We start from the raw sequence: 26084 nt of genomic DNA on the forward strand, positions 1-26084 counted from the left end.
CAACGCAATGCCATCCGCGCTCTCAGGACCAACCGCAACATTGTCATCAAACCAGCAGACAAAGGAGGGGCCATCGTCATACTGAACAGAACGGATTACTGCAAAGAAGTCCAAAGATGTGCGGGTTAGGTTGATTGGCCATGCTAAAAATTGTCCTTAGTGTCCTGAGATGCGTAGGTTGGAGGGATTAGTGGGTAAATATGTAGGGATATCGGGGTAGGGCCTGGGTGGGATTGTGGTCGGTGCAGACTCGATGGGCCGAATGGCCTCTTTCTGTACTGTAGGGTTTCTATGATTTCTATGAAGTGTACCGACAACGGAACAACGAGGAACACTACAGACAGTTACCCGCAGATCCGACCAAAGAACACATCCGTCAACTCAACACTCTGATGAAGACCTTTGATCCGGACCTTCAGAGCACCCTCCGTGCTCTCATCCCACGTACTCCCCACGTTGGAGATCTCTACTGCGTCCCGAAGGATACACAAGGCAAACACACCCGGCTGTCCCATCGTATCGGGCAATGGGACCCTGTGCGAGAACCTCTCCGGCTATGTCGAGGGCATCCTGAAACCCACTGTACAAAGAACCCCCAGCTTTTGTCGCAACACTACGGACTTCCTACGGAAACTCAGCACACATGGAGCAGTTGAACCAGGAGCACTCCTCGTCACAATGGATGTCTCGGCACTCTACACCAGCATCCCCCACGATGATGACATTGCTGCAACTGCCTCAGTACTCAACGCCGACAACTGCCAGTTTCCAGATGCAATTTTACAACTCATCCGCTTCTTCCTGGACCACAATGTCTTCACCTTCAACAACCAGTTCTTCATCCAGACACACGGAACAGCCATGGGGACCAAATTCGCACCTCAATATGCCAACATCTTCATGCACAGGTTCGAACAAGACTTCTTCACCGCACAGGACCTTCAACCGATGCTATACACTAGATACATCGATGATATTTTCTTCCTTTGGACTCATGGCGAACAATCACTGAAACAACTATATGATGACATCACAAGTTCCATCCCACCATCAGACTCACCATGGACTACTCTCCGGAATCGGTTGCATTCTTGGACACACGCATCTCCATTAAGGACGGTCACCTCAGCACCTCACTGTACCGCAAGCCCACGGATAACCTCAAAATGCTCCACTTCTCCAGCTTCCACCCGAAACAAGTTAAAGAAGCCATCCCCTACGGACAAGCCCTCCGTATACACAGGATCTGCTCGGATGAGGAGGATCGCAACAGACACCTCCAGACGCTGAAAGATGCCCTCATAAGAACAGGATATGGCGCTCGACTCATCGATCAACAGTTCCGACGCGCCACAGCGAAAAACTGCACCGACCTCCTCAGAAGACAAACACGGGATACGGTGGACAGAGTACCCTTCGTCGTCCAGTACTTCCCCGGAGCGGAGAAGCTACAACATCTCCTCTGGAGCCTTCAACATGTCATTGATGAAGACGAACATCTCACCAAGGCCATTCCCACACCCCCACTTCTTGCCTTCAAACAACCTCACAACCTCAAACAGACCATTGTCCGCAGCAAACTACCCAGCCTTCAGGAGAACAGTGACCACAACACCACACAACCCTGCCACAGCAACCGCTGCAAGACGTGCCGGATCATCAACACAGATGCCATCATCTCACGTGAGAACACCATCCACCAGGTACACGGTACATACTCTTGCAACTCGGCCAACATTGTCTACCTGATACGCTGCAGGAAAGGATGTCCCGAGGCATGGTACATTGGGGAAACCATGCAGACGCTACGACAACAGATGAACAAACACCGCTCGACAATCACCAGGCAAGAGTGTTCTCTTCCTGTTGGGGAACACTTCAGCGGTCATGGGCATTCGGCCTCTGATATTCGGGTAAGCATTCTCCAAGGCGGCCTGTCACAACACATGACAGCGCAGAGTCGCTGAGCAGAGACTGATAGCCAGGTTCCACACACATGAGGACGGCCTCAACCGGGATCTTGGGTTCATGTCACACTATCTGTAACTCCCACAACTTGCCTGGACTTGCAAAGTCTCACTGGCTGTCCTGTCTGGAGACAATACACATCTCTTTAACCTGTGCTTAACGCTCTCTCCACTCACATCGTCTGTACCTTAAAGACTTGATTAGCTATAAAGACTCGCATTCCAATCATTCATTATTCTGTAAATTGAGTTTGTGTCTTTATGTGCCCTATTTGTGAACAGAACTCCCACTCACCTGACGAAGGAGCAGCGCTCCGAAAGCTAGTGGCGTTTGCTACCAAATAAACCTGTTGGACTTTAACCTGGTGTTGTTAGACTCCTTACTGTGTTTACCCCAGTCCAACGCCGGCATCACCACATCGTGGGTAGGGCCAACAGGTTGGTTTCGAAATTCCATCCTAGCCAGAATAGGGATTAATGGTGTTGGCATCAATCTGATACACACCAACTGTCCAGCCATCTGAGCCAACCAACCTCCCCAAGATGTCCAAATTGCTGTGGCAACATACACGTTTACATGAACATTGTAGTCTGGAGCTATGGGTAGTGATGGTTGAGCCTCCAGTTTCTTTCTATCACTTGGCTGACCAGGAATTTCTCCGGGTCTTACTGCCTGCCATTGATGTATGTTGAAAGAATTTACATGTTGATACCAGTTTGGCAGTGTCATGAATGCAATTTTCTGGAGTGAGACTTGAACCTGGAGCTTCTAGCTCAGAGGCAGGGGTGCTGTCCACTGTGTCACGAGACCTCCTTTTATTAGAATCACATTTGCCAAATGTACATGCTTGTGAAACATTGGCTTCTCAAATAAAAGCTCTGCAATTTACAATCTTCTGCTGATTTCAGCCACATCTCCACCTTCATTAGCTGCACAATGTGAGCAATTGTAGGTTAAGTGCATATTGTTGATAATTTTTGTTGAAACTAGGAAAGAGAACCCAACATATAATTACTGGCGACAATTGTTAATATCAGGTTTGTATGCTGTAATGACATAATATACGACTGATCTCTTCACAACTTTTCACTCAGCAGGACTCTGTGTGGGCATGCTCATTTCAGTCATATCAGTGACTGGAATAGGTAATGTAACGTCCGGCATTGGAAACAATAGAGTGGGAAATTTATTTTGACAAGTCTCTGGACTTTACAGATGTTCCAGTTGTAGCACAGAAATGAAAGTAAGTATTTCTGCTGTTTTGATTGCTACTGCAATGTACTGGAAACATAAAGAGAAGATTAGGCACAGTAAGCCTACATAGATAATTTAGAATGAGTACAGTGATTAAAAATAGAAAGAGGATATATAGAAAAATAATATAACATAGAATCATAAAATCATAGACTCCCTACATATCGAGTCTGCACCAACTCCCTCCGGTACAGCATCTTACCCAGATCCTCTCCCCATAACCCCATGTATTTACCCCACTAATCCCCCTAACCTACACATCTAGGGACACTAAGGGGCAATTTAGCATGGCTAATCCACCTAATCTACACATCTTTGTGCTGTAGGGGGAAACCGGAGCACCCAGAGGAAACCCACGCAGACAAGGGGAGAATGTGCAAACTCCACATAGTCACCCCAGGCCGGAATGGAACCTGGGTCCCTGGCACTGTGAGGCAGCAGTGCAAACCACTGTGCCATCGTGCTGCCCATGTTGGCAAAATAATTTATCCAGGATCTTTTTGGTGTGTTTCATGCCATTCTTGTGTAAAATTTAACAGTGCAATGTGCTTTTCCCTTAGAATGAAGCAGGCAATTAACATTCTAATCCAGTGACTGTTAAACTCAATTAAGCAATAAACTGGAAGTGCACATATGAATTCAGCTTGTGTTTCATAAAGTACCAAAGGCTATGATTTCCTTGGTTTGTTTGATAAAACAAGTTAAGTTATTGTTTGTTGCAATTGGTCATGATTGGTCATTCCCCGTTCATTTACTGATTAAAGCAAATTTAGTGTTCTTTTATCTTAATACTTTTGAATATTACTGCATATCTGAAATATATTCATATCCATGACATAAGAACATAAGAACTAGGAGCAGGAATAGGCCAATTGGCCCCTCAAGTCTGCTCCACCACTCAATAGATCATGGCTGATCTTTTCGTGGACTCAACTCCACTTACCCGCCCGCTTACCATAACCCTTAATTCCTTTACTGTTCAAAAATCTATCTTTGCCTCAAAAATATTCAACGAGGTAGCCTCAACTACTTCACTGGGCAGGGAATTCCACAAATTCACAACCCTTTGGGTGAAGAAGTTTCTCCTCAACTCAGTCCTAAATCTGTTCCCCCTTATTTTGAGGCTATGCCCCCTGGTTCTAGTTTCACCCGCCAGTGGAAACAACCTCCCTACTTCTATCATAACTATTCCCTTCATAATCTTATATGTTTGTATAAGATCTCTCCTCATTCTTCTGAATTCCAATGAGTATAGTCCCAATCTACTGAGTCTCTCAACATAAGCCAACCCCCTCCACTCCGGAATCAACCTCGTGAACCTCCTCTGCATCCCCTCCAGTCCAGGTCCATCCTTTCTCAAGTAAGGAGACCAAAACTGTACACAGTACTCCAGGTGTGGCCTCACCAGCACTTTATACAGCTGCAACATAACCTCCCTGTTTTAAAAGTCCATCCCTCTAGCAATAAAGGACAAAATTCAATTTTCCTTCTTAATTACCTGCTGCACCTGTAAACCAACTTTTTGCGATTTATGCACGAGGACACCCAGGTCCTTCTGCACAGCAGCATGCTACAATTTTTTAACCATTTAAATAATAGCCCATTTTGCTGTTATTCCTACCAAAATAGGTGACCTCACATTTATCAACATTGTACTCTATCTGCCAGACTCTTGCCCACTCACTTAAACTATCTATATCGCTTTGTAGACTTTAAGTGTCCTCTGCACACTTTGCACTGCCACTCATCTTAGTGTCATTTGCGAATTTTGACACACTGCACTTGGTCCCCAACCCCAAATCATCTATGTGAATAGCTTCCCCTATCATTTCAGTCAAGTGTTAATGTGGAGATGGGCAGTTGAAGAAGACAGCTTATACCTGAGTCATCGTTATACATTAGTCAAACTCCTGGGCACTACTTCAATGGCTACAATAATCTTTCACATTTAGAAAACTTCCTTCTTCTCTGAAGCCTGTTTCCATGACCTCTTAGCAGGGAATGGACATGAGCTGAAACAATCTGACCAACTGGGTGTATTTTCCTCCCATGCCATTGTCCTCCCGTGCCAGCCTCCTGCTGGTTTATGCCTGGTGTATCACTGAGTCACAGTCAAAATATCAAAAATCTCATGTTCCTGAACTGATGCTTTGTATATTTAAACTGACTGATAGTGCAGGGTCCAGGTATACTTCCTTCTTCAACCTTCTTGGACGTTAACAATGATGCATACAGTTACACAGAAACAGAGAGAGCAATGAAGCTTATGATGCAACCTGGAATTGCAACTACAGCATGGTTCTCTTCCTGCACAAAGACTGTACAATGAATTGATCTTCGCGATATACTTTGGTTCTATTGAATGAGATCAAGTGAATGAATTGAATGGGAAAGTTAGGCAAAAATCCTGAGCTAGGAACACAGCTTCAGATTCCCCAACCCATGCCTTTTCTATCTTCACATTTGCCTGAATATCTTGTGCTGCTTCCTTGAACAGTGTTAAAGGATAGAAATGGAATTGGAGTGAATCCCACTCCGATGTTACTTCCCTCCCTCTTATCATGGTCAGTCTTCACCTGCAAACAAATGAGAAAGAGATGAATTATTGACATTAGCAGGATGATACATAAGTGTACTTATATATTAGCAAACTACCTATTGTGGACGTTATTCCAGAAATGCATATCACACTTACACAATGGCCAAATTGGGGAAACTTTCCAAAGTACTGTTCGATACAAGAGTAGAAGTAACATCCTTCAGAACTGCTGAGATACGAAAAGAAATCTTGACCTGCTTGCTGAAATCAATATAAAAGATCCCAGGAGAGCAAAAAATTCTCCCAGTGTCCTGAGCAACGTTTCTCCCTGAGCCTACATTACCAAAAAAATTGGCAACCTCTCTCTCTCTTCAGGTACCATGCCCCAAGAGGGAGCATTCGTGACCATGTTCATCTTGATTTTGGGGACGGGGGGAGGGGGGACATCATCTTTGTTGGTGGCATATTCATCGATTTTGCGACACTCTTTAGAAAGATTGTTCCTTGTCTACCTCGATCTCTTTCACCTTCAATCTTTCCCATCAGCATCAGATTTTCAAACCATGATTACATGTCCAAGAAATTCCCACTGTCACTTCCTGATCTTGGTCAGCAGAGTTCTTGTGGTCTCAGATTTTACTGGCATCTCTTCATTGATACTGTTACTTGTTCTGGATATCTTCATTCTTCACCTGAAAAAAAACACAACTCTGCAGCCTCAATTCTTCACTGCATTGTTTCATTGATCATCCAGCACTCACCCTATATGTCAAAACTGGTGTGATGCAGCATTCCAAGATTCTCAGCTTTGTTTTCATGACTAATTTTGAGATTATCATTATATTTTGCATTTTTTGAAATGCACCTTTGGCCATTGCAACACTTTGTCTTATTTCTTGGTCGCGTTTTCCTTCTGATGTTAACATACTTCCTGGGTAACAAAATTTGTCTACCGATGTAATCTTTTTATACTTCACTGCGCTCATATATTCTGATGACTTCCTTTTTGCCACTACTTTTTTTTCTTACAATTTTATGCTCAGGCCTTTCTTCTCACTTCCACCTCCTTTGCAGTTTCTCTTCAGAGTTAGCAATAAGAACGGTATTATCAGCACATCTTATATGCTTAAAGTTGTAACCTCCCAGCTAATAATCCAGGATGGTTTTTAATTTCTCCAAAACATTTTTGACCAGAAAAATTGAATAAATCTGCAGAGAAAACACACCCGTTTAACCCTCTTTGCTTGTGGGATCTTGCTACATGTAAACTGGTCACTGCAATTTGCAGCATAACAACAATGACTGCACTTCAAATGGTATGCTATGGTGGCATACAATGGCCATTTTTGTTCCCCTTTAATACTTAACCAACATAGATATCAAAAGGTATTCATACCTTTATAAATTTAGGCATTTACATGTCAGTGCAACTCATTTTTGTAAAAAGAACTAACTTCTGGAATATTCTGAGGTCCTGGTGCGCAAGCTACAACGCCAGCCATCCACCCATCACTTTATGGCCTCCCCAACTGAACATTGAGTTCAAACAACTTCAGAGCATGAACTCTCTCTCTTCCACATTCACCCCATTTCCATTTATTTTATTTCTTCCTTTCATCTTATCCATTTTTATTACTTTATATTCTTATTTTTATTTTTCCATTTCTAAACTCTTGCTTCCCATCTTGTTTTCCAACCCTCTCCAAACCAGGGTCAAAAAATACAGGTCTGAGGAAGGGTCATCCTGATTTGAAACGTTGGCTCTATTCTCTCTCCACAGACGCTGACAGACCTGCTGAGATTTTCCAGCATTTCCTGTTTTTGTTTCAGATTCCAGCATCCGCGGTATTTTGCCTTTATCCACCCATCAGTGTTTGACTTCTGCTCCAGTAGCATAGTGGACGAGGAGAAAAGTCAGTCAGAGCTGCTTCCAACAAATGTGGATCTCAAACCTGCTGCAGTTTAACTAAGATAAAGGCACTGCGGATGCTGGAATCTGAAACAAAAACAGAAAATGCTGGAGAAACTCAGCAGGCCTGACAGCAGTTGGCTCTATTCTCTCTCCACAGATGCTGTCAGACCTGCTGAATTTCTCCAGCACTTTCTGGGGTTTTTTTTGCTGCAGTTTCACCATTCTGGGCAGCAACACAACAACTACACTTCCCGGTATACACTGGAATCATTGTTTGGGGCGGATCAGACATGATGTCATGGTGCTAGCTTGCTGTGGGCTGGCTGTGTGAGCATCCCGAGCAAGGGCTGGGCGTCCTCCTCTGGTAGAAAGGAGCAGCATCTCTACACTCAGCAGCCAGTCTGATGGTGGAGCCGGCTCGCTGCAATCGCACAACCAGCCAAATGACAAAGGCGTTGCCAGCTGCAAATGGGCGAACAGTGCAACCTCGAAGCATCCGCTCTCCAGCGTCCCTGCCCTGAAGAGCATCACTTGCAATTGCAGCCGGGGTTGGGTGTGTGTGCTGGCGGTGCAGACCCGAATGCGTTGGCCGGCATGCTGCACTGAGTAACGATGCGGAACGGGTGCATTGCTTTATTGCAGACACAATACATTCAGTGAGGTGGGGAGGCTGTTTGATCTGCATTGCATTCCGAGCAAACAAGGGGAGCGGCCACACCAACAAAACAAGATGTCTAAAGCCAAGGTCTGCGAATCGGTTAAGGTGGTTGTCAGATGCCGTCCAATGAATGGGAAAGAAGAAGCGGCTGCTTGTGACCAGATTGTGGACATGGATGTGAAATTGGGACAGGTGGCTATTCAAAACCCCAAAACCATCCCCACCGAGGTGCCCAAGACCTTCACATTTGATGCCGTCTATGACAGCAGCTCCAAGCAAAGCGACCTGTACGACGAGACAGTCCGCCCTCTGGTTGACTCGGTCCTGCAGGGGTTCAATGGGACAGTATTCGCCTATGGTCAGACAGGGACTGGGAAAACATACACCATGCAAGGCATCTGGGCCGAACCGGAGAAAAGAGGCATCATTCCCAATTCATTCGAGCACATTTTCACCCACATATCGCGATCCCAGGACCAGCAGTACCTGGTGAGGGCTTCCTATCTGGAGATCTACCAGGAGGAGATCCGAGACCTTCTGAACAAGGATGAGAACAAAAAACTGGAGCTAAAAGAAAAGCCAGAAACTGGTGTTTACATTAAAGGTAAAATCTGAATCGGTTTCGTTAAGGTTGCAAATGCGTTTTGTGAAATGCACAGCAGATAAATAAAACGTGTAAACACTTGGCAATGGGACTGCCAGTGATTCGATTTGTTTTCTTCCCAAGATAATGGGAGGAGGAGGATGGAGAGGGGAGGAGTCAGTTTCATCAAACAATTGGCATTTTGTTGAGAAATTGAAAGGCCAGCCAATAATTCCACTCCAATCCAGTATATTAATCATACTTGTTTTTGCTTCAGGACAAACCTTAATCTCTGAGTCACCACTTTTTTTACCTAAGGATTTGCAAATTGTTGGAATTATCATTGATACAGAAATAACTGACTCGTCAAACACACATGCTAATACACAGGGAACAGTAACTAAAACATCTAGTTGATCAGAGGACCTGGAAGTGGTTATATTTAGATGATAGTTAACATCTTCTAGCGCCTCAATGATGAATCAAGCACTAGAATACACTTTTAGCTCAGTCTGTTTGCTGGGCTCAGCCATGAATCAGCTAAAAAATACTATTTGAATAAGTTGCTAATCATGACTGTCATTCCCTGTCAGACCGTTCAATCGAATTTGATGTCCTCAGCAAAATGCTGACATCATTATGGATGGTATTGGCTCATTATCTTCAATTAAGTGTTTCAGTAATTGGTAGAACTGTCAATTAATTTGAACAATGGCTCAATTAACTACAGTTGGACTGAGTTTTTGAATTCATTCCTCTTATTTTTATATTCTCCTGCTTACAGTTCTCTCCTGGGATTCCAGTAAACTCGTCCATCATCATTGCCAATGCTGTAGGGTGAGAGGGAAGCAGAGAAGCCTAACCAATTAATGACAGCAGTTCTGAAGAAAGGTCATTAACCTGACACGTGAATTCTTGTTTCTCCCTCACAGATGCTGCCTGATTTGCTGAGCAGTTCCAGCACTTTTATTTCAGATTTCCAGCATCTGCATTATTTTGCTTTAGTGTAACTGTTCTTCACTTGGCAAATTGCTTTAGTGCTGGTGGGTGACTTGTACTCATTTGTTCCTGAGTGGTATCGGTCCAACTGAGAAACAACATGTTGGTGTTTACAAAGTTATGACAAACTGACATAGGCATTGACTTGGCCAGAACAAAAAAAAGAAATCAGCTCCACTTTGTTAAACAGATTTTGAATGAAAATTATTTAAATGTTACCTAAACATCTATCAACACTATAATTTTATCCGTGGGTGTAAATTCTGCACATGTTCTAAGTATTTACATTCTCATTTAATTGCACATAGTTTTGGAGAGAGTTTCTGCTAAAAGTGATGGTTCAAAATAGCATCGCTATCTTTCTCTGCAGGAGATCAAAGCAGTTCACGGAAACATTGGTTATAAAGCAATCTACAGTTTGGGGCATTTTTTACAATCTGGAGTTTATTTTTGATGTGCCAAATAACTATTTTGGTTTCCTTTGTTTATCCAGGAATGATAGCTTAGATATGAAACAAGATCCTTTGGAAAGGAGGGGTCCTCATTACCTGTCTCCTTTGTTGTAGCAAGATTAGTGATGACACAGTTTAAAATATGAAAAGAAAGTGAGGCCTGTAACGGCATGTTTCCCCAGTGTGAGTCTTGTAAACTCTCTTTCAGTTAAATGGGGAAACCTTGTAATTTAGGAAAGTGGCTCTTTTATAATGAACAGCGGACCATGGTCAAATGTTTTCATTCTTAATTTACAGACCTATCATCCTTCGTAACTAAGAATGTCAAAGAAATAGAACATGTGATGAATGTTGGAAACCAGACCAGATCAGTAGCATCGACCAATATGAATGAATACAGCTCAAGATCTCATGCCATTTTTGTTGTCACCGTGGAGTGCAGTGAGCTTGGACTGGATGGTGAAAATCACATCAGAGTGGGCAAGTTGAACCTGGTTGACCTGGCTGGTAGTGAGCGTCAGAGCAAAACTGGAGTTCAAGGAGAGCGTCTAAAAGAAGCTACTAAAATCAATCTTTCTCTTTCTGCTTTGGGCAATGTAATATCTGCTCTTGTAGATGGCAAGAGTACTCATATTCCTTACAGAGACTCAAAACTAACCCGCCTTTTGGAAGACTCCTTAGGTGGTAATGCTAAGACAATTATGGTGGCCACTATCGGACCAGCATCATGCAATTATGAGGAGAGCTTGACAACATTGAGATATGCCAACAGGACCAAGAATATTAAAAACAAACCAAGGATTAATGAGGACCCCAAAGATGCTTTGTTGAGGGAGTTTCAAGAGGAGATTGCACGACTGAAGGCCCAATTGGAAAGAAGAGGGATGCTGAGCAAGAAAAGAAGAAAAAGCCAAAGGAGAATCATTCTGGAAGGAGAAGAGATCTCAGAGGAAGGCGAGGAGACTGAAGATAACATAGAGAAAGACATGGAAAATTATCTAAAAGAACAAAAAGAGACATTGGAGAAAGAGAAAGTCGCAATACAAGATGATCATAATTTGGTGGCAGAAGAGAAACAGAAATTGTTAGAAGAGAAAGAGAAAATGATGGAAGATCTGAAGAAGGAGCAAGAAGCCACAGAGCAACTTGCAGCTAAATTTAAGGTAAGCCAGTGAACAACAGTGCTTTCAGAGTCAATCCTCAAGTTGTTGGATTTTTGAGTAAAACCTTCCTAAAATCAGATTTCATAACACATTTAGTGGAGCATAAAAATTAATGTTGTTTCCTGCCTGTGCATTTTGACGTGTATTTGTTAGCACAAATGTCTCCAGTGTTTGACATAGGGATCACTTTCAAGTGTTGGGCCTTTTTTGGATGTGACAATCAAATAGTATAAAATGTGATAGTGGGCTGGTGAGCTTAGATGGTTAATATATGGCTCAGAATAACAGCCACACCGGTTCGATTCTCATTCCAGCCAAGGTAGGTTTGGGACCTGCCTCCTCGCCCTGCTCCTGAGAATGGAAGGCAATGGCAAACCACCACTGACAAAATCTGTCAAGCAAACAGCTTAAGATGCAGCAGACAATGAGCCAAGCACCTGCCTTTTGGCAGAGCACACATGAATGAATTAAATTAATATGTTATATGGAGGATGCAGTGTTTCCTTAACAGCAGTATTCCATTTCCAAATTCAATCTTGTAATCTTTTAGTGATGGATTATGCATGTAATCCTTCAGTGACAAGGCAAATGCTCATCTTTAGGTTCAGATGTTAATCTACTGAAGCTTCACATTCAGTATTTATGAAATTGAGTCAATTCTTCTTAGAGATTGTTTTCTTGTAATCATAGTCACCTACAAATTGTCTAGTTCATATGTTGTAATTCGGGTCAGAAACTCCAAAGTGTTTTATGAAGCCCGCCTTGTTAGGGATTTTTGAGAAGGTGAAGTATTGTGCTCAACTTTAGTTAATACAAAAACTCGTGACCACAGTTTCCTGGTGAAAGATGTTCTTTATTGACCAACGCACACTGGGAGAGAAAGGACTGGGTAGTCCAACACTTCTCTGAAGTTACACCACAGTGGCAATACAGTTATACATCTTCACATCTTCCAAAATACATTTTACCTGCCCTCTGGCTCATGATGAGCCAATCATCATTAGTAAATATCGTATACTTTGGCCAATTACAGATATTCTCTGACAGCATGGGAACAATAAGTTTTAGCAGTTTCTGCCTGACTTTCCCATGGCCACCTGGCCTAAACTCTTATCTGGTAGAATACGCGGCCTATTCATTAGCTGTCTGGAATCACTAGCTTGTCCTTGCTCAATGAATGTCTCTTTCACTGAGCAGTCTGGTGTCCATGCTGATGAGAGCTATGCTTCTATGAGTGTATTGTTATAAGGATTGTGGTTCACTTTACTGGCCTATTTCCCATGATGCCTTAGAATCCTGTGCCACTAGCCAATATGTACATCTATTCAATAGTACAACTTTCAAAAATACATGTTTAAATCCTCTAACTGTGGTTATATGTGTTTCTACGCAGACAATACCTCTGTAAAATATGTGTGTAAGGCAGTCTGTGATTCTTATCCTAAGTTAATCTACTCTGTTTTAATAGTCTTTGTTAGTCTTTTCAATCACAAGGTTCCAATAATCTTTGTGTTTTAAATCCCAGGGTATTTCAATTTTTTCGAACAGCCTGGATCATAAGTTTTGCACTTCGAATTTGGCTAGGATAATCATGATATGTTTCACTTCAGGTCTCATTCAAATGACCCACCAGGGAGCTTTTATCAAACAAAGTTGATTTAAGAATATAGTTAACATGTATGGAAAGAAAATTAGCAATCGCTTTTATCAATTGTAAACAAAAACAAACCAAACCAATCAGGATAATGTATAACCCTTAACAAATATGTCTAAAATGTTCCAATCAAACAAAAACTTCCCATTGACAAAAACCCTTTCTACAGGTTTAACACAGCAAAAATTAATGTTGACGTGATACTGGGACTGAGTCCTTTGGATGAATGCTTCAGTTCTCTTGAGGCACACACAGGCAAGCTTGGATCAGAACAGCCTCCAGGGAGAGACTCTGGCTGTGTCACCAATAGCAGATTCTCTACTTCAGGAAGGCAAGAAGCCTTGCTTTCACCTAACCAGCAGAATTTCCAAAACCAGGGAGAGAAAGAAACACTTCTTTTCAGCTTGATTTCCCTTCTAAACTAACACTGCTGCCAGCCAAACAGAAAATGAAACCTTAAATTCACTAGGAAGGAAAAAAGACTGTCAAAAACACATGACCTTCCTCCTAACAATGCAGGATCATAAGAAATCCCTGTGTAAAAATAAACAACCCCATTTAAAACACTGAAGGAGCAATTAAAGCACTTCTAGCAGCCAGCCCGATAACAATGAAATAAAAACTGCTTATAGCTGCAGAGAACATGATTTTTTTAAAAATACATTTCTTAAAGGTACACTAACGTCACACATAGTAAAGTGAGCTCCGTTGACTTAACATAACCGCACATTTCTAAATTAGACTGATATACAGATTCAAAATGCTTGCCGAATTTGTTTGGACAAAGTAAAATCCAAATTGTGTTTCATTTGTTTCAGCAAGTTGATGGTTTGTATTTGGTGGTTTAGGATTGATAATGCATTACCGCTGGAAGTATTTTTATATCAAATGATTTATAACTCCATGAATGGTATGCTTTGTCTGTATAGTGCGCACAAAACAATACCTTTCACTGTGTACCAATACATGATACAATAATAAATCAAATCAAATTGAAAGCAACAAAGTTGGATGATTTCCCTTCACTGAACAATCCAGTATCAGCCAGTGTCAAATTGGCAGCACATTTCCGTCTTATGTTATGATTTCCCATGTTGGTTTCTATAGAATCTGATGAAGTATACTAATCATGCTGTGCCTATCCTCGAGACATTAACTGCTATTTTACGATTTCTTTTTCACAAATAAAAAATCTATAGATTTTTTTCCCCTGATATATCGCCGGAGGAAATCCAACCTCTAAATATTTAACTTCAAAGATGTAGGGAGGAACATAATTTTAATACTTTTGAGAGCAATAAAGCAATTAGGTGTTAATGAATGAAACTTCAGGCAGCGATCTGGCAGTTGTTTGTGGTCCAAATCATGTGCCATATGGGTGGTTTACTAAACAGTATCGTATATTTCCGATACAGCAATGTTTAGGGTAAGTAGGAGGCTCTTAGTTCTCGAAGTGGAGCCTGTTTGGGAAAATATTTTTATCATTAAGAATGAATGAAGGTATGTATTTGTACCTGAAGTCAGTTAAGTATTTAGTACATGATTCCAAAGTGAAGGTGATATTCAGGAGTGGAGTTCCTCCCCAAGGCAGGTGGGCAGAGTTGAAATATCTTCAAGCTTGCTTGAATTGCTTTGGGAAAAAGTGCCCTGAAGAGAGGATTCCCGGGGAGGAATGTGTGAGCTGGAGCCAGCCCGCTGCCTCTGGAAACATCTTGGAGGCAGCCACTGCAGCTATGAAGTGCTAAGGTGGGCTGGGTTAAAAAACCCGCCTCGGTCCTCTGGGACTTCATCCCAGTTGTTTTATTTGCTATTAGGCCCCCTACCCCTCAGTTTCTCATTCCCCATCATGCCATTCTATGCCCCATCCATCCTCTTGGCCCTTTGTATCCTCATATCAACCTATGCCCCCACTCATACGCACATATGCTATCTTAGTGCCAATTTATGATAACCCAAGCCCATACACCACCCTTAGTCCTTGCATATTCCATGCCAAATTCACCCAGTATTCCTTCATAGGCGCAGCCATACTGAGATTTAAAAAAATAAAGTTCTAAGTAATTACTTTGAACTTCACTATATACAAAAACACTCCCATTCATTAAAGGCCCATTCAATACATTTAAATCCCCTTAAGTACTTAATCCCATATAAAATCAAACTTTTGAATTCATAGATCAAAATCAAGAACAGCTAACCCTTTATAACCTCTTGGAGATGTCAATCAAACAATGAAGTTGGAACCTCTCACTCTGATGATGATCGGTTATGGAAGCAACCAAGCAGTAAAAGTACAATAATGATAGCATTTTGGGTTATGTCAACAAAAAGCTATCTAAACTGCATGCACTGATTTTCTTCAACTCCATGACATAGCAGGTTGTTTTTTTTTAGAATGTAAAGGGCAGGGTATTTAGATACCTTAACAGTTCCACAGATTTTATCTGTTTTTTACAAACATTCAGTTCTGCTCTAAAAAATCAGGCGCACAGTGGTTAGCACTGCTGCCTCACAGCGCCAGAGACCCGAGTTCGATTCCTGGCTTGGGTCACTGTCTGTGCGGAGTCTGCACGTTCTCCCTGTGTCTGCGTGGGTTTCCTCCGGGTGCTCTGGTTTCCTCCCACAGTCTGAAAGATGTACTGGTTAGGTGCATTGGCCAAATTGCTAATATTCTTGCTCAGTGTACCCAAACAGGTGTCGGAGTGTGGCGACTAGGAGATTTTCACAGTAATTCATTGCCGTGTTACTGTAAGCCTACTTGTGACAATAAATAAACTTTTTAAAAAGTCATAAGTCACATACTACAGGAAATAGACTTTGCTCCAGCAAAAATGGGATGTATTTGGACTCAGCACTAAGTTCAAATGGCCCTGCTGAGTTTGGATTTCCCATGTTTGTGAATCCCATCCCATCTCCTTTTCCATACCAGTGAAAATAGGATCTGTCAGAAATGGGGATGAGATCCTGGATCCTGATGCAATTTTGATAAGATACTGAGTCTCCTGACTCCATGAAAATCCGTGCCACAGGCCAGGATCTTCTGCTCCTGCCCATGGCAGTAATTGGTGTGGTTGGAAGCAGCCGATTTGGAGATCAGTCAATATTCATTGACTTTGGGTGGGAATTTCAATTTCTGTGCATAGACTTTCAAAATTCCTACCAGAGGTGTTGCATCTGACCCCCTTTGAACTGTCAGCCTATGGCTAATATACCTTACAGATAGAACAATGTTTCCTTCCACAGAGTGTAAAACAATTTTTATCTCCTGTTAAAAATCACGTGAGTTTTCTGCTTTGGGATAAGACTTGAACAGGAAGCTTGCACTGGAAAGCAGATTTCTCCCCAGTGAATATGTTATTGTCGAAACATGTCCTTACCCACAAGGGTCTCAGTGGCTGAGAATTGAATTCTGATTGTGCGTCACAAAACTGCTGCCTAATTTTAAAGATGGAACAATGATTAGGCAGTAAGTAATTAATAGACATCAAAAATGCCACTCTTACTTAGAGCTTGCTATGGCAGTTGCTTCATACTTATTTTTTTTAACGATGTGTTTTCACGTTAATCTTAGTTGGAGCATATAGAAACATACGGAAACTGAAACCAATTATTTGCGAGTTGTACCATCTGCTTCATACATAAATATGACTCTGTTATGCACCAGTTCTATTATCAAGTCAGTGGACTTTGGTGCCTCGCCATTTTCATATATATTGCTGACATTTTTATTGCCATAAACCCCATCACAATACGTAAATTACACAGCTCTCAAATGAAAAGACTGAATATTAATAATGGTAAAGGATGCCTTCAGTACTTCGGAAAGCAATTGGTCAGTAATTTTACAAGATAGTCTTTCACTGAGTTCAGACTCCATTATTTATCTGCAGAATACAAAGGCCGATTGAGAAACTTGAGGACAGTAAGTATATAAAAGGATTCAAACTTTAAACAGTAATTTTTGTTTGAAAGTATGATGGTGGGTATTTTCCATCACGTCCTGGCACATAGAGCTGGTCTTTGCCATAGAGGTGCCCAGGTTTTCTATCACTGCAGCTAGAGTCTGCAGCCATGTTCCTAGCTCTGGCTCATTTTCAGGGAGTTTGCTTCACTGGGTGACAGGTATCCTCTTGTGAAGGGACAAACTCAACAGGTTCGGAAACATATATACAGAGAGAGAAAACGAGTTAGCATTCCAGGACGATGACCTTGCGGCAGAATGAGGAAAAGTTAGAGATATTTGAGTAGAGGATGGATGGAAAAAGAACAAAAGGATGACCTGTGATTGGTTGGCACTCAGAAGGGATTGAATGACAAAAAAAAAACTAGCCCTCCAGGGCCAAAGGGAATGGAGATGGGGCCAGAGAAAGAAACAAAAGATGTGCCTCGAGCAGGTGTAATGCTGACTGAAAATCGAAGCAAGGAAAGAAAATGAAATGGGGGACCAAGTTTTCAGTCTGAGATTGTTGAGTCCAGAAGACTGTAACTGAAAGATGAGATGCTGTTCCTGGCACTTACATTATGCCTCACTGGAACAGTGCAGTAGGCCCAGGAAAATTAAAGTCAGCATGAAAACAAGGTGGAGAATTAAAATGATAGCTCACCGGAAGCTCGGGGTCATGCTTGCAGACAGGATGGATCTGTGTTTGGTTTCCCCAGTGCAGAAGAGACCACATTGTGGACAGCAAAAACAGTAGACTCGATTGAAATAAAACAGAATCGCTGCTTCATCTGCAAGGTGTATTTAGGGCCTTGGATGATCAGGAAAGAGGAGGTGCAAGCACAGGGGGATATCATACATGCCCTTGTTTGTCCACTTTCTGAATTGCCTTATTTTCTTTGCAACTTATATGGGCCTATTCCCTTCTTGGTTAATTGGCTTATTTCTAACCAAGAACCTTGAACTTTGACTGTTCAGTCTGGTTTTTCATTCTTTCATGGGACGTGGGCATTGCTGGAAAGGGATTTGGTTCTCTCCCCTTAATTGCCCATGACATATCTCTTTTTCTGTCTCTGTTCAACTGTTCATATTGATCCTTGAAAGTGGGGTGTTCATTGGAGGGTATGTATCCACAACAGGAACATCATTAATTTCATTGCCTTTCCTTTGGTCCTTTGTCCCAGTTCTGGCTTGCAATAGTTGCGGTGTTGCAATGTAAGTTATGGAATGTGTCAAAGCATGCAACTTTCATCTCAACCACAATGGAATAGACAGCATAGGAGAAGCTGAAAATGAATGGAAACTGTAGCAGGTATCAGGGCAATGTTTAACATCAACGATAAAGTTTTAGAAATAGTCATCAGGGAAAAAAATCAATCAACATTTAGAGAGATTGCATTAAATAAGAAGAACCAGCACAGCATGTTTGACTGATCTAATTATATTTTTTGATGTAGTAACAGAGGAGGTTGATAAAGGGAATGCAATGGATGTTGTCTGTATGGATTTTAACAAAGGCTTTGATAAAGTACACGTAAAAGGCTGCTTATCGCTTCTCAGCCTTTTGGCAAAGATCAAGTGTAAGCACTCAGGGTAACTAATGAGGTTAAACTGAGGCTTCACCTGATGCAATTTTTTCAAATCATTTCGGCTTTTGGCTAAGATGAAGCTCAGATTGAGCCCAGGAAGGTTATACAAAGCCTTACCCTGTTAGCTTGGTTCTTGTTTGATCAAGCCCAAGATGGGATGTACATTGTGTCTTGTCAGCTTGGATCTGGTTCGTCCTTCATGTGGGTACTCTGGACTTAACTGGTTTTTTTCGTTAGGAATAAAGTACCAAAAGACAAAAAAAAGGCTGGTTAACAAACTTGAGGCTGATGGATCAGGAAGGTCAGTGTCTTGGATGAAGTGATAGATTTATGGGCACGAAACACTGAGTTGTGAAAAATGTCTGTTTTTCAAACTGGAGGACGGTAGATAATGGTTCAGCACTGTCCCACTCTACAGGGTTCAGCACTGTCCCACTGTACAGGGTTCAGCACTGCCCCACTGTGCAGAGGTTCAGCACTGTCCCACTGTGCAGGGTTCAGCACTGCCCCACTGTGCAGAGGTTCAGCACTGTCCCACTGTACAGGGTTCAGCACTGCCCCGCTGTGCAGGGGTTCAGCACTGTCCCACTCTACAGGGTTCAGCACTGTCCCACTCTACAGGGTTCAGCATTGTCCCACTGTACAGGGCTCAGCATTGTCCCACTGTGCAGGGGTTCAGCACTGTCCCACTCTACAGGGTTCAGCACTGTCCCACTCTACAGGGTTCAGCACTGTCCCACTCTACAGGGTTCAGCACTGTCCCACTGTGCAGGGGTTCAGCACTGCCCCGCTGTGCAGGGGTTCAGCACTGCCCCACTCTACAGGGTTCAGCACTGTCCCACTGTGCAGGGCTCAGCACTGTCCCACTGTGCAGGGCTCAGCACTGCCCCACTGTGCAGAGGTTCAGCACTGTCCCACTGTGCAGGGCTCAGCACTGTCCCACTGTGCAGGGCTCAGCACTGCCCCACTGTGCAGAGGTTCAGCACTGTCCCACTGTGCAGGGGTTCAGCACTGCCCCGCTGTGCAGGGGTTCAGCACTGTCCCACTCTACAGGGTTCAGCACTGTCCCACTGTACAGGGTTCAGCAGTGTCCCACTGTACAGGGTTCAGCAGTGTCCCACTCTGCAGGGTTCAGCACTGTCTCACTGTACAGGGTTCAGCAGTGTCCCACTGTACAGGGTTCAGCAGTGTCCCACTCTGCAGGTTTCAGCACTGTCCCACTGTACAGGGTTCAGCAGTGTCCCACTCTACAGGGTTCAGCACTGTCCCACTGTACAGGGTTCAGCACTGTCCCACTGTACAGGGTTCAGCACTGTCCCACTGTACAGGGTTCAGCAGTGTCCCACTGTACAGGGTTCAGCACTGTCCCACTGTACAGGGTTCAGCACTGTCCCACTCTACAGGGTTCAGCACTGTCCCACTGTGCAGGGTTCAGCAGTGTCCCACTGTACAGGGTTCAGCACTGTCCCACTGTGCAGGGGTTCAGCACTGTCCCACTGTGCAGGGCTCAGCACTGCCCCACTGTGCAGAGGTTCAGCACTGTCCCACTGTGCAGGGGTTCAGCACTGCCCCGCTGTGCAGGGGTTCAGCACTGCCCCGCTGTGCAGGGCTCAGCACTGCCCCACTGTGCAGAGGTTCAGCACTGTCCCACTGTGCAGGGGTTCAGCACTGCCCCGCTGTGCAGGGGTTCAGCACTGTCCCACTCTACAGGGTTCAGCACTGTCCCACTCTACAGGGTTCAGCACTGTCCCACTCTACAGGGTTCAGCACTGCCCCACTGTGCAGGGCTCAGCACTGCCCCACTGTGCAGGGGTTCAGCACTGTCCCACTGTGCAGGGGTTCAGCACTGCCCCGCTGTGCAGGGGTTCAGCACTGTCCCACTCTACAGGGTTCAGCACTGTCCCACTCTACAGGGTTCAGCACTGTCCCACTCTACAGGGTTCAGCACTGTCCCACTCTACAGGGTTCAGCACTGCCCCACTGTGCAGGGCTCAGCACTGCCCCACTGTGCAGGGGTTCAGCACTGTCCCACTGTGCAGGGGTTCAGCACTGCCCCGCTGTGCAGGGGTTCAGCACTGTCCCACTCTACAGGGTTCAGCACTGTCCCACTCTACAGGGTTCAGCACTGTCCCACTCTACAGGGTTCAGCACTGTCCCACTCTACAGGGTTCAGCACTGTCCCACTCTACAGGGTTCAGCACTGTCCCACTCTACAGGGCCCAGCACTGCCCCGCTGTGCAGGGCTCAGCACTGCCCCACTGTGCAGGGTTCAGCACTGCCCCACTGTGCAGGGTTCAGCACTGCCCCACTGTACAGGGCTCAGCACTGCCCCACTGTACAGGGCTCAGCACTGCCCCACTGTACAGGGCTCAGCATTGTCCCACTGTGCAGGGTTCAGCACTGCCCCGCTGTGCAGGGTTCAGCACTGCCCCACTGTACAGGGCTCAGCACTGCCCCACTGTACAGGGCTCAGCACTGCCCCACTGTACAGGGTTCAGCACTGCCCCGCTGTGCAGGGGTTCAGCACTGTCCCACTGTACAGGGTTCAGCACTGCCCCACTGTACAGGGTTCAGCACTGCCCCACTGTGCAGGGGTTCAGCACTGTCCCACTCTACAGGGTTCAGCAGTGTCCCACTGTACAGGGTTCAGCAGTGTCCCACTGTACAGGGTTCAGCACTGCCCCACTGTGCAGGGGTTCAGCACTGTCCCACTCTACAGGGTTCAGCACTGTCCCACTGTACAGGGTTCAGCAGTGTCCCACTGTACAGGGTTCAGTACTGTCCCACTGTACAGGGTTCAGCAGTGTCCCACTCTACAGGGTTCAGCACTGTCCCACTGTACAGGGTTCAGCACTGTCCCACTGTACAGGGTTCAGCAGTGTCCCACTCTACAGGGTTCAGCACTGTCCCACTGTGCAGGGTTCAGCAGTGTCCCACTGTACAGGGTTCAGCACTGTCCCACTGTGCAGGGGTTCAGCAGTGTCCCACTGTACAGGGTTCAGCACTGTCCCACTGTGCAGGGGTTCAGCACTGTCCCACTGTGCAGGGGTTCAGCACTGTCCCACTGTGCAGGGGTTCAGCACTGTCCCACTGTGCAGGGCTCAGCACTGCCCCACTGTGCAGAGGTTCAGCACTGTCCCACTGTGCAGGGGTTCAGCACTGTCCCGCTGTGCAGGGGTTCAGCACTGCCCCACTGTGCAGGGCTCAGCACTGCCCCACTGTGCAGAGGTTCAGCACTGTCCCGCTGTGCAGGGGTTCAGCACTGTCCCACTCTACAGGGTTCAGCACTGTCCCACTCTACAGGGTTCAGCACTGTCCCACTCTACAGGGTTCAGCACTGCCCCACTGTGCAGGGCTCAGCACTGCCCCACTGTGCAGGGGTTCAGCACTGCCCCGCTGTGCAGGGGTTCAGCACTGTCCCACTCTACAGGGTTCAGCACTGTCCCACTCTACAGGGTTCAGCACTGTCCCACTCTACAGGGTTCAGCACTGCCCCGCTGTGCAGGGCTCAGCACTGCCCCGCTGTGCAGGGCTCAGCACTGCCCCGCTGTGCAGGGGTTCAGCACTGCCCCGCTGTACAGGGTTCAGCACTGTCCCACTCTACAGGGCTCAGCACTGTCCCACTCTACAGGGCCCAGCACTGCCCCGCTGTGCAGGGGTTCAGCACTGTCCCACTCTACAGGGCTCAGCACTGTCCCACTCTACAGGGTTCAGCACTGTCCCACTCTACAGGGCTCAGCACTGTCCCACTCTTCAGGGCTCAGCACTGCCCCACTGTGCAGGGTTCAGCACTGCCCCACTGTACAGGGTTCAGCACTGTCCCACTCTATAGGGCTCAGCACTGCCCCACTGTACAGGGCTCAGCATTGTCCCACTGTGCAGGGTTCAGCACTGCCCCACTGTACAGGGTTCAGCACTGCCCCGCTGTGCAGGGTTCAGCACTGCCCCGCTGTGCAGGGTTCAGCACTGCCCCGCTGTGCAGGGTTCAGCACTGCCCCACTGTACAGGGTTCAGCACTGCCCCACTCTACAGGGTTCAGCACTGCCCCACTCTACAGGGTTCAGCACTGCCCCACTGTGCAGGGGTTCAGCACTGTCCCACTCTACAGGGTTCAGCACTGCCCCACTGTTTTTGTTAATATGCATAAATCACCTGGACATTGGTATGCAGAATAAAATCTCTAAATCTCAAAATTTGCTAATTACACCAAATTTGGAAGTGTGGCTGAGAGTGAAGTTAGTGTGAAGTGACTGCAATGGGATACAGCTTGACTGGCTGAATAGGCTGGCAGGTGGCAGATGAGAATGTAATCTGGAGAAGTGTGAGATGGTGCATGTTTAAAGAAGCAGTTGGGAGAGGCAATATAGACTAAAAGGCACAATTTCACATAATATATACAGGGATAGGAGGACCTGGGATTCATGTGCATCTTTAAAGTTGACAGGACATTTTGGGGGAGCAGTTAGCTTTGTATGGAATGGATGTTGTCGAGGATTGTGCATACTGACATTTATCTGTTTCAGTAGCCAAGGAATCAAGAATGATACTGAATATTGTGCTATGATCAGTAAACATCCCCACTTGTTTTATATGGAATCTTGGGCTTCATGAATAGAGGTTTTGAGCACCAAAGGAGGGAAGATATGCTCACCCTCTGTAAAGTTCTGGTTAGGCTACAACTATAACATTGTGTCCAGTTCTGATCACCGCACTTTAGAAAGGATGTGAGGTCCTTGAGAGAGTGCAGAGGAGATTTACCAGAACAGATCCAGGGATGAGGGTTGGAGAAGCTGTTCTTCATGAGCAAAGCAGATTGAGGGAAGGTTTGGTAGAGGTGCACACAACCGTGACAGGTTTAGATAAGTTAGGCAAAGAAAAGCTTTTTGATGGCACATGGACTGACTGACGGACACCAATTTTAAGGTTTTGGACAAGAGATGCAAGGAGGATGTGAGAAATAACTTGTTAATGCAGCAAGTGACAATGACCCGGGACTCACTGTTTCTAAGGGTGGGGGAAGCAGAGACAATTATTTCAAACAGAAATTGAATGGCCACTTGAAGGAAATAAACATTCAGTCTATAAGAATAAAGCAGAGTAATTGGAGTGATTGGATTGCTCTTTAAAGAGAATGGACTCGGGGATGAATGGTCTTCTGTACTCTATAACTTTATATCAAATGTTTTGGACACACATTTGGAATAAAAGAATGAATTTGCACTGGACCTATGTAACAAGATAGGAGTAATTAATGATCTCACAGTAAAGGTGCCCCAACATAGCAGTGACCATAATATGATTGAATTTTATATTCAGTTTGAGAGTGAGGGGAGTGGGTCTGAGGCTATGGGTGGGATTTTCTGGCTGCACTCGCCTAAAGCTGGAAAATCCTGCCCGAGGTCAACAGACCTTTACATGGTCTGCCCCACCACCTGCTGCGATTCCTGTGGCGGGTGGGACGAGAAAATTTCCCGGTTAGGTTGAGGTTCTGTCAGGGCCAATTAGCTTCTGACCTCATTACACCTTTGTTCTAAACATGGACAAAAAAGTTGAACTCCAGAGGCGAGGTGAGAGTGACTGCACTTGACATCAAGGCAGCATTTGACCAAGCGTGGCAATAAGGAGCCCTAGCAAAACTGGAGTCAATGGAATTCGGGGGAAAACTCACCATTGGTTGGAGTCATACACGGCACAAAGGAAGATGGTTGCAGTAGTTGGAGATCAATCATTTTAGTCCCTGGACATCACTGCAGGTGTTCCACTGGGTAGTGCTCCAGGCTCAACCATCTTCAGCTGTTTCATCAATGAACTTCCATGATAAGGTCAGAAGTGGGGATGTTTACTGATCATTGCACAATGTTCAGTATCATTCTTGATTCCTCGGATACTGAAACAGGTACTGTCAGTATGCACAAACCTCGAGAACATCCAGGCTTAGTTTGATAAATGGCAAATAACATTCATGCCACGAAAGTGCCAGACAATACCCATCTTCAAAATCAGAGATTTTAACAATTTTGTCTTGACATTCAATGGCATTACTAATGCTGAATACTTCACTATCAACATCTGGGGTCTACCATTGACCAGAAATTGAACTGGACCAGCCATAGATGTATTGTGGTTGCCAGAGCAGATCAGAGGCTGGGAATTCTATGGCGAGTAACCCATCTCCTGATTCCCAAAAGCCAGTACATCATCTACAAAGCACAGGTCAGGGGTATAATGGAATACCCACTTGCCTGGATGAATGAAGTTCCAACAACACTCAAGAATCATCCAGGATCCAGTAGCCCATTTGATTGCTACCTGCTCCATAAATATCCGTTCCTTCCTCTGACATACAGTGGCAGCAGTGTGTACCATCTACAAGATGCACTGCAGCAACTCACCAAGGGCCCTTCAACAGCACCTTCTAAACCCACAACCTCTACCGTCTTGAAGGACAAGGGCAGCAAATGCATGGGGAAATCGATTGCAAGTTCCCTTCCAAGCCACACAGGATCGTGACTTGGAAATATATCGCCGTTCCTTCACTACCATTGTGTCAAAATCCTGGAAATCCCTTCGTAACAGCACTCTGAGTGTACCTACACCACATGGACTCATCAGTTCAAGAAGGCAGCTCACCACCAGTTTCTCAAGAGCAATTAGGGATGAGCAATAGATGTTGACCTAACCAGCGATGCCCATATCCCATGAGAGAACAATTAAATCTCAGGCTAATGCCAGGGAGAGGGTTGGAGTTTGGTAGCTAGATTTTGGAGTTTGGATTGTGGGGACTTAAAACCATTACTTCAGTCTTCTCAATATTTAATTGTGAATAGAAAATTGTTTTTTGTAATAAAAGTATTATTAAGATGTGGATTGGCAAATGAGAAACTTAAAAAAAATGAAAAATTACATTTGAACAGGGAAAGCAAAACAATAAAGACAGTTCTTTCAAGGAGTCAGTAAGGAGGCAATGGACCAAATGGCCTCCTGCTGTGCTGCGCTGTAAATATCTATGATGCTGTGATGCCATTTATCCATAAGACATTGTTTTAAGGCAGCAGCACATCAGAGGAATTGGAGATCAATGGTTGCAACTATGAAGCAAGAATTGCTTATAGCTACCAACTGAACCCTTAGTTGAGCAGCTGGTTTTGAATTTCATAGAACCATAATACCATACAGTGCAGAAGAAAGCCATTTGCCCATTGAGTATGTGCCACCTGTTCAAAAATGCAAATAAATTATCTTCATCCATATATGCTCTTTTAATTTAGTTTTCCTATTCTCTAAACATGCCTCCACAAACCACTACCCTTGGACAAGAGGATAGAGATGTGCACGCCTCCATACGATAATGCCAGTCAATAGTTAACCAAAAA

General features: G+C 44.7%; 1 protein-coding gene across 2 annotated transcripts in view; it reads left to right on the forward strand.

Moving 5' to 3' along the window:
• Positions 1 to 8287: 8287 nt before the first annotated feature.
• kif3ca (kinesin family member 3Ca) overlaps positions 8288 to 26084 on the forward strand; it is a 181901-nt gene continuing 164104 nt past the window's right edge. For both annotated transcript variants that reach the window (XM_078213014.1, XM_078213015.1), the window contains exons 1-2: positions 8288 to 8935; positions 10663 to 11528. In XM_078213014.1, coding sequence (XP_078069140.1) covers positions 8404 to 8935; positions 10663 to 11528 — 1398 coding nt within the window. In that variant the 5' untranslated portion in view covers positions 8288 to 8403. The remainder of the gene's footprint in view (positions 8936 to 10662; positions 11529 to 26084) is intronic.

The sequence above is a fragment of the Mustelus asterias genome, chromosome 5 (genome assembly GCF_964213995.1).
Source record: "Mustelus asterias chromosome 5, sMusAst1.hap1.1, whole genome shotgun sequence".
Lineage (NCBI taxonomy): Eukaryota > Metazoa > Chordata > Chondrichthyes > Carcharhiniformes > Triakidae > Mustelus > Mustelus asterias.